We start from the raw sequence: 13,646 nt of genomic DNA, 5'->3' as shown, positions 1-13,646 counted from the left end.
AGCACATGCAGCAGAACTAATAACGACAGTTTCTCATGAATTAGATTGGTTTATACCCTGCAGGTTTATACTAATATGGAGTCAACACAAGATAAGAGTTGACACTCAGTAGAGCAGTGTTTATAATGGAGAGAAACCCAGGTGGTAACGGCTTTAGTTGTTGAAACTTGAAACTTTTTTTTTAAATGAGAGAGGCTATACAATCTACTATCCTCTGGCTGGAATCCCTCCTGCGCTGGCATGCTGCTTGCTTTGTTGGTCAGCTGACTGACCATCTGGATCATGTCTGTAAAAGCTTGTAAGTATGATATGATAAAACAAAGCTAGACTGACTTGTTTCAAACACAGCAAAGAAAAGTACAGGCTTTGAAATGTTCATCTATTGTTATGTTTGTTTTTTTGCCGATTAATCCAAAACATATGCCTAATGCCCATTAAAAAAATGCATTATTTCCATTGGCAGCGTTTGGATTCTATTAAACTCTGCTGAGCTATGCTTAGAGCTACTTCTCAGCAGTGTCACAACCACCTATTTTTGGTCTGCTGGGTAACTAATGAATGCATGTGAGTCACGAGGCCTTGCCTATCCTCTTGCAAAGGGTTATGTTTACATAGAAAGGGGTGTGGCCACCAGCAAGACCATATATAAAATCTATAAAGGTGTAGCATATCACTTTGCCAGCAGTTCTCAACATAAAAGACAAGTAATAGAGCTGAACCAACTTCAAAGTGAAGATATGAACTTTGAGCGAGCAGCTGGAGTCCACGGTGGTGATTAAATTAATTTTTTTTTTAGGTTTTTAGTTAAAGAGTGGCAACTTAGAGGATACCGGTGAATGTTTACCAGGGGTGCAAGTACTCAAGAGTACTCAAGGTGGTCAAGTTATCAGCCAATGATTTATGCTCAAAGTTTGCCAACAGTGGCTAATATTAGCCACCAAAAACTTCTGCTTGCACCTGAACAAGTTAGCCTGTAGCTGCTCGGCATATCAAATAACCTGTTCATATTACTCATTGATCAAAACATGAGCAGACAGCGAGCTGTGACCTTCTTGGCAGTGGGGAAAGAAAAAGGGTTTAGTGACCTGTAAGCTTTTAATATGTAAGCTGCTTGTCAATACGGTTTTATACGGCTGGATTATGGGAATATTAGGGCCATTAATGCTGGGAATGCCTGCTTTATTGGTTTCCTGTTACTCATTTAAATTTTGGGAAGAAGCGTTTTTAAGTCGCGCTGTGCTAACTGAAGACAGAAACGCCTGATTTTCAAAGCAGAAAGCCACATAATCAAATAATTTTTTCCATTTTCTCCCCCCTCTCGACATGGCTGCTGATGCACGTATTCTGTGACAGAGTAATAAGTTGTCAGCACTGTCGACGTAATTTGCCGAACCCAAGACTGATGATATTCCTTTCTTCCAGCGTTAAATGAAAATGTGTTTTTTGAATGACGTCCAGAAATCAAACGCCGTAGCTGAATACTAAAGCTCAAGACGAAAGCGCTCAGCCACTCGCAGTTTTTCCCTGAGGATGCTGCGTTCCACGTTAAAATGTATACTTTAAGGGCGAATATTTTATTCATCATGGCATCTTGGTACAAAAGCCTTTCAGCTTAGAGATGGAAAAAAGAGCAAGATGCCAGCCAGAGTGTAGGCCCAGGATGTTAAAGAAATCATGCAAATAAAATAATTAACTTGCCCACTGTAATTAGTGGCTTTAGGCGGATTAAGACTAATCAGTTAACAATTCCAATTCATGGCTTTCATGTTGAAAAGATGTTGGAGCTTAAAAAGTGATATATCTCTTTGTTTTTTGCTGGTAAGGAGTTTCCTCCCAGAAACTAATTGGATAAATGCTATCTTCTCAGTTTTAAAATATGTTTATTCCTACCAATGAATAACTGATAAATGCATCTAGTGACCCTTACTGTGTGAGTGTAAAGAGTGCAGGGACTTGTGTTTGTCCCTCCCCATCTCGTTCTCTCTTTTTCTCTCGCAGTAATACTGTCATTTTATGTGTTATTTGCGTGTAATTCTGCGTATCTGCTCCGTGTTAAGTTCATAGGTGTGGTTTGTGTTTGTGTTTACTATGGAGAAGTTGCGCTGCTAAAAACAGAAAGCATGTACATGATTGTGTGTTGCATCCTATCTATATGTAGTCAGGGTGGAGTCTGGATGCAGATGTGGTTCTGAGTTGAGCATGAATTTGAGGCCCCCAAAGTCATAAAAGACCAAAAATGAAATGGCTAGAAGAGAGCAAATTATGAGGAGGCACAAACAAATCCTGAAGTCTTCTTCTGTCTTTTCTCTTATCGTCCCCTACTCCTCGCACCCTTACTTTCTCACCCCCCCTTTCCTCTCAGAGGATGGTTACAAACTGAGACAGTCAGGAGCCTGAACAAACCCTGGAAACATCTAGATGAGATTAGATTTGGGACTGCTCAACTGTCTGAATTGATGTGAAATTTTTCCCTCGGTAGAAACACTGTTGTAAATCAATTGGCATGTTGCAAATATACTCCCACCAGTAAGTGCTGCTTATTCGCTGCATGCGGGTATTTTTTTCACTGCAAAATGTAGCTTTGTGCTCATGCAAAAGAGTGTTTTTTGGTGTTTTTTTATATCATTTATCTGAAGTAGAGAGCAAACATGTCACTTTTCTCCTCCTGGTGACTATTGACCACTCTGTTGTGGGGAATCTGTGCATCACTTGAGTATCCATGCGTGTACAATAAGTCAGATGTTCCATAAGATAGTGCGGTGGCGCCTGTTTTTCTAAGCCAGTTGTTTTTCAGGGCTGTGATAACACTGGATAACCATGGGACCCGGTCGGGGCCTCCTGCTGTAGCCCCGTAGTTCCGTGTTTGCTGTGTGTGTACTCAACAGGACACTGGTCTTTGTTGAGGACAAGTCTAGTGAAAATCTACTTACTGGGGGATAGGGTTAGAGGCGATGGGGAGAGGGAGGGTATGATTGGAAATGACTGGGAGAGACTGTTTTGGATTGGGGAAAAAAAGGCAAGGAAGGGCGACGGTGCGATAGGAGAGGGGTAACAGAGAGGGGATGTGCTTAGGAAGTTGGCTGCAGAGGAGCGAAGGATGACAGGAGAAGAGAAAGTGATGCATCTGTGCAACAGGAGCTCATAAACAGTCCACGCAAACTCCCCCTGGACTACATTGACACACGCACACATTAGTAACAGTAATGTGCACACACGTGTCTTTCTGTGTCTTCCTCTGGGAGCAGACTCTGACTGCCGAGCTTGTAAACAGGAACTATCCTGCTTTTAGCAAACTGGAGCCCTGCAGGTGCTTACACACGTCATCAAAAAAAAAAAAAAGCTGGATTCGCCTATGATAGTTTTTATCTGTTTTGCTGGATTTGTTGAGACACAAATTGCAGGACCGGATTCTCTGTTTATCATTCGGCGCTCTGTTAGAGGTTTTCATTACAGATACTGTTTACAGAAAGAAATTACCAGTTGGCGAGCTCTCAGCAGCACTTCATTTCACATTTTGTCTGTTGTTTTTTTACTTTCCAAAAGCAGCTACCAAGGGAAAGACTGGACAGTAAGCCACTACTGGATTCTTTTAAGCATTCCTTTATTTATTTTTTTAGCTTGTTTACTAAAAAATGTTTTGCCGAGAGTCACGTTCACAGCTTTATGTCAGCGAAGTGTGCCAGACGTCTCCGGTGCAGAGTCGAGCGTCATCACGGTGCTCGCGCTAATGACTAGCTTTTAAAGCTCATCACGTGTTAATTGTTAGTTTTGTCCCTGAGGTTTGTAGGAGTAATTAATCCTATTATCAGAGCTCAGCTGTCGCTCTGTTAGTGCTGCTGTCAGCCCAGGTCGTGAGTCGGCTGATCTGATAGTTCTTCTTTCTGTGCCGTTCCATACAAGAATGCACTTATTGCCTACTGTGTGTGTGCATTACGCGTGTCCAGTATTTTGTATTGAGATAAATCATCATCAGTTTACAAATTCTGAGCACATTTTAATGAACACACTTTTACTTTCCACAACCCCCCCACTTTTCAGCGTGTTTTTAAAAACCTGAGATGTAAACACACCTGTCTCTTTAAATCAAGGGTAAGTGTCTGTTGTTGAAATGTGATATTGGATGTAAATAAAATAGATGTGACAGTCAGCACAAAAAAGATTTTTCATAGTTCGTGTTTGAAATCGATTTTTTTACATTTTCAAATGAAAATAATTGAATACAATTCAGTTGGCTACATACTGACATTAGAGGACAAAGTACTGATCCCATCATGCTAGTATCAATCAAATACCAACATGGATCTGCATGGATCACATGGTTTTATCAGATAAATATGTAGGTGGCGATCATGTGACGGCCCACTTTTGCTCTCCTACACTTTAGCAACCCACATTTGTACACTTGCACTATTAAAGTATTTTCAAGCATCAGATTTGGAAGAGCTTAGAAAAACAAGTGCCTTCCCCATCTCTCTCTTTCTCTCTCTCTCTCTTCCGCTCCTCACCTCTCTCTCCCACCGTCTGACATCATCGTTTCAAGTCCCATCTGCTTCAGGCCACAACTGTCTTGATGAATGAGGGACAGCTGACACGGTGTTGTCTCGAGCACTTTCTTTCTATCTTTCTCTTTCTCCTCCTCTTTCTCTTTTCTGCCCCCCTTTCTTCTGAGGCAGTTAGTGACACATCAGACCACAGCGGCGCTAGCTCTCTCCACTCGTCCCTCTCGCTCTCTCCCTCCTGCGCCCTGCTTGTCGAGTGTTATTTGGTCTGCTGTGTTTTATTGGCCTGTTTTTTGTTGTGCAGCGGGACAATCGGGTGGTTTGGTTAGAGGAAACTGATGAATGGCGCATCCAGAGCTGTACAAAGCGTCCTCCTCCCCGCTTCATTGATGTGTTGATGCGGCTCAGCTGGCTGCCCAGTGAGTTCGTACTGTGTACTGTTGTGGGTTTGCAAGCAGACAGATGCACATGGGCGCTCAGCACTGAAAAGGACATTCAATCTTCTTTATAGTCCCTCTCCCAGTGACTGCTTCTCTTGTGGTCTTTCTGTTCTCCTTTGCCCTCCCTCTCCCTCTCTCTGCTACAGTAGCTGTGTAGCATGTAACATGGAGTCTGTTTGGAGGTCACAGAGACGCAGTTTAAAGGCTACAGGAAGCTACCACGAATAGTTCTTTTGGTGAACACATTTCTATGAATGAAATTCTACTCTAAGTGACAACTTATTAACATAGATCACAATTAGCTTTGGATGGCTAGTCTTGGTATAGTATCCTAATATGGCAGATATGACTGATATATCAAGTATGCATCTTTTACAGCCCGACAGATAAACATCCGCTGATATTTTTTTTTGTCTTTCAAACACATGTATTTCCTAACGTTTGTAAAGTGTACGTATTTATGAGCCCTTTTTAAGATTAAGACAGTTTAAAAATATTCTTGTTTTAATATCACAACAATTCACGGATTTCTCATTTATCATCTGCTTGCGGTGTTCGTGGTCTCTTTTTGAGATGTGTTGCCAACAAAGACGTAGCAGAACGCCCTTGAAGGATGGTTGAAGGATGTTTCTCCCGTCTCTTCTTTACCTTTTACATTGTCATTTATCTGAGATTATAAATGTCAATACTGATAAATTGGGAAATAACTAATACTGGTTGATATATTGGTTGGGCTTGAGTCGCTTTTAATTATTATTTTTTAATTATTTATTATTTTTAAACATAACCAAAGCTGACCCAAAGTGCTTTCCCATTGTAGTGATCCACGTGGGCCAAGAATACACACAATATGTAGTCCAAACACAGAATAGGGTGCACACAGGACTAGGAATGAAATTTCAAATATGAAAGCTGCATTAAAGTTAATACAACTATAGAATAAATAGATGAAATAAAAGATACAAATATATATCACTTCCTCTTAACAACCATTAATTATTCCAGTAGGACCAAATAAGGATAGTTTGATTAAAGCACAAAGGAGTTCTGGACGGATTTACCTCCCTGTTTGACACACTGCTTGTCACAGTCGTTGCTTATCAAACGAGTGAGGGAACAAGAATGAACCAAGTTGTGAAGAAAAGGAAACTGACAGGATAAAAACAAAAGGGCAAAGAGAGCTAATTAACTAAAGTGATACAGTGAAAAAATTACATTCAAAATGTTAATACAGACACAAAATGCGTGTGCAGCAATTAAATTCATAACTGCTGCTTTTCTGTATTCCCTCTGCTTGAAACGCATGAAATGTGATCCATAAGAAATACAAAAACTGCAGTTGGAAACAATCTGAATGAGAGACCTTATCTAATAACCGTCTTCAAATAATTTACTTTTTGTATTCAGTTATCTGTTAAAGTGTAACAACACAATTAATATTGACCTAATATACTGACATATACACATTTCATTGTAATTAGCATACTTATAGAAAGGCGACGCAGTCCATGTCTAGAAGGTAATGTTATTGGCTGTTAGGTTGTTGTATATCTACAGCTTGAAAAGCCTGACCTATTACACACACTCATCTGTCAGCATGTCACTGACTCCCTCACTGAGAGGTGACAATCCCTCTCAGTTATTTATTCCAACAGGATCAGTCACATATATGTGACCTGGCCTTCTTGCTTTCACATGCAGCAGGGACAGACCTCTCTTTCAGCTCATAGAGACAAGACGCTGTGAGCTTTCACGCTCTAAGATAATACTTGAAGATCTAAACCAAAACAAAGCACAGTTAACCCTCAGGTTCTGTGCGCTTAGATAACTATTTAATTCAAAACCTCAGAGAACACATTCAGCACCTCAGAGGGTATAAATTCCCCACAAGTTAGAGGAAACCGAAAGGATCGCTGCCTTTCGAAGCTCCTATGAGACCCCGGGTTGTTATCTGTGACTCTGGATATGGCTAGTCTGACCGTGTTATTCCGGTTGCACTACATGGGCTTTCTCAGGGACAGGAAAGGTCGGCTGACAGCGGAACCGCATCAGGCAGCTAACAGAGTCGGTAGGTGCACCCAGAAAGTGCTGCTGAAAGAATACTAAAGATGTGAATGTTAGTATTCACATTTCTTGTCTTTTTTATGGCTTTTGTGTCAAAAATGTCTGCACATGCTAAATTTCAGTGTCATGCTTTATGTCTAGATAAAGTCTTTGCTGCGGCTTGAATGCTGATGCACGCTAAGCACACTTTTGGTTGCTGGTTCATGTGTTTTTGAGCCTCTTATTTTTCAGTCTTATCTAAACTTTCTTTATAATTTGTAAAAAAAATAGAAAATGCAACAGTTTGGATGGATATCAATACAATTCATCCCGATAGAATAGGAAAACAGCAAGCTAATTACTTTATGCATCAATGTTGCTTCAGTTATTTTGAGGTTTATTAACATGACGCAAGGGCTAAAATATAAAAGCTTTTCACACAAATGAACAAACTGATTATTAGTGTGTGTGCATGCTTCATCAATCAATTTTAAAGACTAACTGCATCAGGTGAAGAAGATCCAAGTCCCAGCAGACACACTGTATGTAAATACACTTGAAGAGATGACAAGAAGGACATTATTTACATTAAGGGCCCTGAGGTGGCCACTGCTAAAGCTCATAGCAACAGATTCTGAGTATTAGTCAGAGAGCAGATTACAACCAATCATTATTAAAGCCTATTTCACTCACAAATCCACCAGCTACAACTGTTTGGCTGGCTTAACCCTAGCCAGGCACACAGGGTGGGGAGAAACTATTAAATGCAAAGCAGCACTTGTTACTAAATCTTGTTTTGGGGAGGGGTTAGTGACATGTGGGGAGACATAGTGAAGAAAAGCCAGTTGGTGAAGGCAAAAAGGAGCTGGCAGTGTCTTTGGCTTTCTGCAGCTCAGTGGGTGGCGGGGCGTTGACCAATATATGGCACGGCTGTTTAGTTGCCTCCTCACCATGCCACAGTGGTATAATCAGAAAGCTAGAATGGGTAGGGGCGATAGCCACTGTAAATTTTGATAGGATGTTGTGTAGGACTATATAGATTGGAATGGTTTGCTGCTGGATTTAGTTTACCCATGGCAGTGCTGGATAACCACAGCTGGCAGTACGCCCAGGCTGGAAAAACCCTGATCAGGCTATCAGGTAGAGTATTGTTTATTATAAATGTATTTTGTTATGCTTATCCAAAATCCTGTGATGAGACAGGGTGTGTGGTTAAAAAATAATAATGTCCACGAAGAGATATTTACCAAAATTCATTCCGATCTCTAGAGATGTATTTATTTTCCCTCCTTATTTAATGTTCGTGATCAGGAGCCTCATTAGGCCTCACAATGCTTTGTCAGTTGTGATGTTTGTGTCCCATGATTAGTGCAGAATGGCTTTAATGCAATACAGCTGTATCAAAGCTTATCCCAAGAGAAATAAATAATAGGAATGCATAGCAAACCAGTTCAAAAAATGCACACTAAATGATACTATTGTGAAGATTTTAATTTAGATTTTTTTTTAAACTTTTTTTTAACTGAGGTTATGTTTTTAAGCCTGTGGTTTTATTGAGCTGTGTTGCTCTTTAGGTCGCAGGAGCCAAGATGTAGGGGTTTGTGTTTTGATGTTTATGGCAGTCGGAGGGACAAGAGAGTCTATGTGTACATTGTCGGATGCTTGAAAAGGTTATCATTTTCCTGTTAAGTAGGTAGCAAGAGTGATTGAGACTAAGAACTGTAAGTTATATTACCATATAAATAGGAAGAAAATGAAAATACTATCTTATATTTGTTTATTGGGTGTTAAGGGTGCATTATGAAAATCAAGACCATACCTAAATAGTCAGTCTGCACAGCCACAGTGGGTCAGTGCCATGTGTTGAAACAGATTGACCAGTACAGCTGGTCTTGATGGAAAGATTCACATATTGTGCATAGCTTTGGGATGGTTTTAGTTCCTTAATATATTCCTCTAATGCCACTAGAAGAAATGACAGCTACCCATCTTTTTGTAGTAAAAACCATCTTTTTTTTTCTTCCTCCATACTAGTTTAATCACAAGACTGAGTACCTGTAGGGGTAATGAATGCAGGTGTCTGAGTAGATGACTTCTGAGGCGATTAGGAGAAGTGGTGCGATTTGTCACGATGGGTACACAGCAGAGTGAGATCCAAACAGAGCCTGCTGAGGGAGGATATATGAAGCCGCTGGCATAGTTTAATTTAAAATACATACACTAAGGCAACGCTCGGATCAATCTTTGCACCTGAGACTGAGTGAGCTTTTGTTTTGTATGGTAAAGCGCACTGACCTAGTCTTTTGGCCCGATGATCAACAGTACTGTAAAAGCATGAGTATGTGTGCACTGTGATGTTCTGATGAATGTTATTGAGGGAAATTAAATGCTGCAGCACTTTAGATGTCTCATTTATATATTCTGCTATGGCTCTCCTGCCCTATAAAAGCTGGATAGATGCAAAATGCTGAGCGCTTCCAATCGAAAGGCCGTCCTCTGTTGCTGACATCGCCTGGATCAAAAACCTGATGCTGTCGTCCTGCATCATTTATTTCAGCAGCAACTTTGCCCACACCCCAAGATTTAAGACTAAACTAAGTAATGCCAAACAGAAACAAACAGAAACAGTGGGTTACTAGTAGTGAGGCAGAGGGGAATGCCAAGTATGTCAGAAGCAAATACAGTCAAACTGCAGAGGGAGGTGAGAATGGAGACAGGCAGAGTGAAAGGACGTCACACAAGAGATGAAAAGTGCAAAGAACAAAGCAAGGAGGAGACATAAACACTGTGGTTGTTATTCAGACTCAGTGAGCTGTGAACAGAACAGAGAAACAGCTGTAGCATCTTAATAAGAACACATAAAGGACTTATAATCTCTCAAGGTGTATTCTAACCGGATCGCGAATGAAACAGCTGCACATACAAACAGACAGCCGCGCACGTTGTCTCATGACCGCAGGCTCACTCCCAAGTTCTGCAGACCTCGTATATATATCGCTGCAAAGTGCTACACTTGCAAGATAATTCCAGGAGTGTGCATGCAAGTGTTTTGCGTAGCGATGCACTATTATGAGGGCACAGATGTGACCACAGTAGTTCATTATCCAGCATTGAAACTTTGATTGTACCCTTCGTCGGCCTCCCTCACAAACAGCTCAGTGAAACAGCCTTCACATGCACAATCACTGGCTTGCATAAGACTGCTGACCATTGTTTATCTTTGCACTGCCCCTCAACTGCTCACACACTCTGCTAAATAAGAGTTATAATTAGGGGTCGAGTTGTATTTGTTGTATTGTTTGACTTGGACATGATTTTACAGAGCTGTTAGTCCCGCGGTTTGTTCTGGACGATGACTCGTTCATTCAGCGGGACTTTTTAATCTTTAACATATATTTAGTTTCAGTCTGTCATCTCTTAGGTTTTCCTGTGATAATCCCCATAATAACTTATTTACGCAAGTGACATTGTGTTGAAAGGTTGCATTTAAGTTTTCATTCAGCTTGTTTTAAACATTGTGCTGTTTGTAGTAATGTGCCGAGCAGCATTTAAAAAATTTATGAGAAAAAAAAAGAAGAATCCATGATAGCAGTGTTTTATCTGAAGGAGCGACATTGCAGATTTGAGATTTAAGCACAGTGTGAGAGCCACAGCGTGGTATTAGTTTTTTGTATTCTACCTTTCCAGTTTGTTATGATTTATTCATGGCCTCTTTCTGTTGGGTTTAGGGGTTATATCCCGGTCGAGGGGTTGCGGTTGGAGCAAAGTGTTATTTTTGCTGTAAGCCACACTGTAACAACAATATGAGAAACCCGATGAAAGTTGAGCTCGCCACAGTCCCCAGGCCCCCTGCCAGCTCCCGATGAAGGTCGCAGAATTAGAGTGGAGTGGGGCAGGGGCTGCTAGAAGTGGCTTTGTATGTGAGGAAGACGTGTGAATGAAAGCGGCAAAAATAAATAAATGCAGGTGATTTACAGCTGAAGAGCCTAGAAAGAGAATCAGAGGGAGAGGAGCAGAACAAGAGAGAGCGCGATGAGAGAGTTTGCTGTTTTTTATCTTGTCACCCTGTTGCACGGAGCAACACTCACTTCCTAGTCCTGGTTGTCACACCAGGGACATGATGACTGCCCTGCTTGTCATAGAGACCAGGCCAAACATTCATACATGAAGGGAAAGGTAGCTTGATCTCCACTACACACTAGGGGGATGAGCAGAAATAGAGCGCGACACGACAACTTCATATGGCAGACACATGACAAATCTAGGTGATGTGTGAATGGATGTGCTAACTGAGCTTAAAGATGCTTTTCTAAGCCTGTTGTAAAAGATTGCAAAAATACCTGCAATAGTTCAGTATTGAATTGTATAAGCTGCGTGTTGAAGATTTTGTTGTTGTTGTTATTGTGGAGTTATTGTGCTTTTTTAATTTTCTGCCTTACTTTTGCGCTAGTGGTGCAATGGTGGATGCTCATGTTAAACACTATACATTATCTCTACTCTTAGATCTGTATGATGTCATAGATATATCTTTATTTCCAACTTACAGCTCTGTCTGTAAGCCCAGCAGAACCACTCACTGGCATTTCAGACTGAGAGGCAGCCAGTTAGAAGAAAGCTTGTTTAAAGTGACAGGACCTGGAGCAGCGTTTGTCAGACAGCGGATGAACTGATGGTTTGTGCTAGCGTCCAGTATAGGCTAAGCAAGAGCTATTTTGAACCGTGAATCATGCAAAGCAACTCTGATTCAAAAATAAAAATTTGGAGCTTATTGAGCTTAAAACAAATGGCATACCTAGTGTCACAATTACACAATTAGCTCAAAGTAAGCCAGAATACTGGCTGGAACAGTTTTGGCTAAATACATCAAAAATACTGCAAAAACCTCCAAAACTTGATTGTATGCATTCAGAGAGAGAAGGTTCCAGAAGGATGCTGATGTATAGCTTGTCTGCCAGGTCTCACTTACACTGTTTCACTGTGCTGGACCTCTTGGACATGTTTATGCTGTCAGTGCATGTTACAACATTTTTAATGACATTATCTAACAAATACTATGGCTTGCTGTGTGGTACATCCCTTCCAAGATGAATGTGTTTCGGTATTGGTGACCAATGGTCTGTTGAAGTTTGCTAGTGTTGTATTGATATTAATCTCCACTGACTAGCAAATACGTGTTTGTGCAACATTTATGGATACAGCTTGCTAACCAGGGATGCTAGTGTTAACTAATAGTGTAACAGCTCGCCCTCTCTCCCAAACTTTCTTAAAGAGCTAATATAATGGCATACAAAATCCTAAGGTTAAGGTTTCCAAGACTAGTGGGTGGCAACACAGTGACTATTTCCATCCTTTATGTACAGTTTATGGAGTGTCTGTGGCCTGTGCCCTGCTTTTTGCCAAAGTTCTCTTTACTTTTATCCAAAAAGCTTATAAATTGGCACATCCGTCCCTCTGAGGGAGCACTATTCTGAGAGGCTCACAAAGGATGTCAGTCACACTGCTGCACCGTGAAGCACCAGCCAGAACAGCACCAGCACACATCCGTACACATACAGAACCTTTAAAGCTACAAGTGTGCCTTTCTGTATATGTAACAATGACAGGGTTAGATATATGTCAGGCAGTTTCCAAAGCTTCTGGACTGTCCAACAAGCTGTTCTGACAGGGTATATTGGCCCCATAAATGAATCCGCTCCCACACTTCCTCAGTGTCTGCGCTGTTCCCTAAAAGCTGCATATATACTGAGCCAAACCATGCTGAGCAGTGCAACAAATGACTCCCAGTTCTCTCTTTTAGCACTAACACATAGTGAGGGTCACATACTGGGCTCTGACCCAGAACTGAAGTATGGAAGAAGCATATGAACTGCACTGCAGTTCATGTTGCTCTTGCATTATAAATCTTCATACGTAGTCACCACTTAATTTTAAAGAGTCTTTCATTCTTACAGCTGTAATTTGTTAGATTTGTCCGGTAAAATATTGTTGTATGAAAAAATGCTGGGTGCACATTTTTAGTATGAAATTCATTTCATAGCAAGTGCTGCTCTAAATCTCTGAATCTCACCACAGTTATCCTCGCTGGCAGCTGGAATGCACGTTATCAAATTTTTGCTGGGATGGTCACGATATCAGCCAGTGGAATTGTACTGTAGCATTTCTGCAGCATTATGCTGCATGCCTGATCTGTTCCACTGCACTACATTTAGCCTGGCTTGTAATTGGTCTGAGTTTGAGGTTACGAGGTTATGAGCCAGAGGATTGGCATCATGTGGCATGGCAGGCTGCACAGATGCACCGTGTTCAGTCTAGCCTGTGGTCTGACGGATTGGAATCAAAGGGATTGGCCCTGTGCATCGAGGCTGTGATTTCCAACTTTCTGTGGAAAGACGACGCACATATGCTCATTTTGGATTATGAGATGTTGTTACAGCGCTTGTAGGTGAAGCAATTGCTTGCAATTATCTCTGCATGTGTTGCAATTTTGGTTGGGGGTTCGTAGAATTTCTACATTACTGTCTAAACTTACTGCATTCATTCCCCCATTACATCTCAATAAAGCCTTCTAAAAACTAGCCTGTAACCCAGATTGGAAACGATGTAGGATGTTCTCAGTCTGTGCTGTGAAGAATTAGTACAACACTGAAGACAATCTGTTCTCCAG

At 41.1% G+C, this 13,646-nt stretch overlaps 1 protein-coding gene across 3 annotated transcripts in view; it reads left to right on the top strand.

The window, feature by feature from the left end:
- The window catches only part of triob (trio Rho guanine nucleotide exchange factor b), a 127,238-nt gene that overhangs the window by 27,250 nt on the left and 86,342 nt on the right, over window positions 1-13,646 (top strand). The window contains exon 1 of one of the 3 annotated variants that reach the window (XM_085366269.1): window positions 6,647-7,007. The exons of the other annotated variants lie outside the window; for them this stretch is intronic. Within the exon in view, the coding sequence (XP_085222395.1) occupies window positions 6,905-7,007 (103 nt within the window). The 5' untranslated portion in view covers window positions 6,647-6,904. Of the gene's footprint in view, window positions 1-6,646; window positions 7,008-13,646 lie in introns of those variants that run through there. 3 annotated transcript variants of the gene reach the window in all.

This window comes from Diplotaxodon limnothrissa, linkage group LG11 (assembly GCF_057381915.1).
Source record: "Diplotaxodon limnothrissa isolate DT_005_m linkage group LG11, D_limnothrissa_male_GT1.1, whole genome shotgun sequence".
NCBI lineage: Eukaryota > Metazoa > Chordata > Actinopteri > Cichliformes > Cichlidae > Diplotaxodon > Diplotaxodon limnothrissa.
Note: the sequence above shows the minus strand (reverse complement) of the source record. Positions and strands in the feature narration are given on the sequence as shown.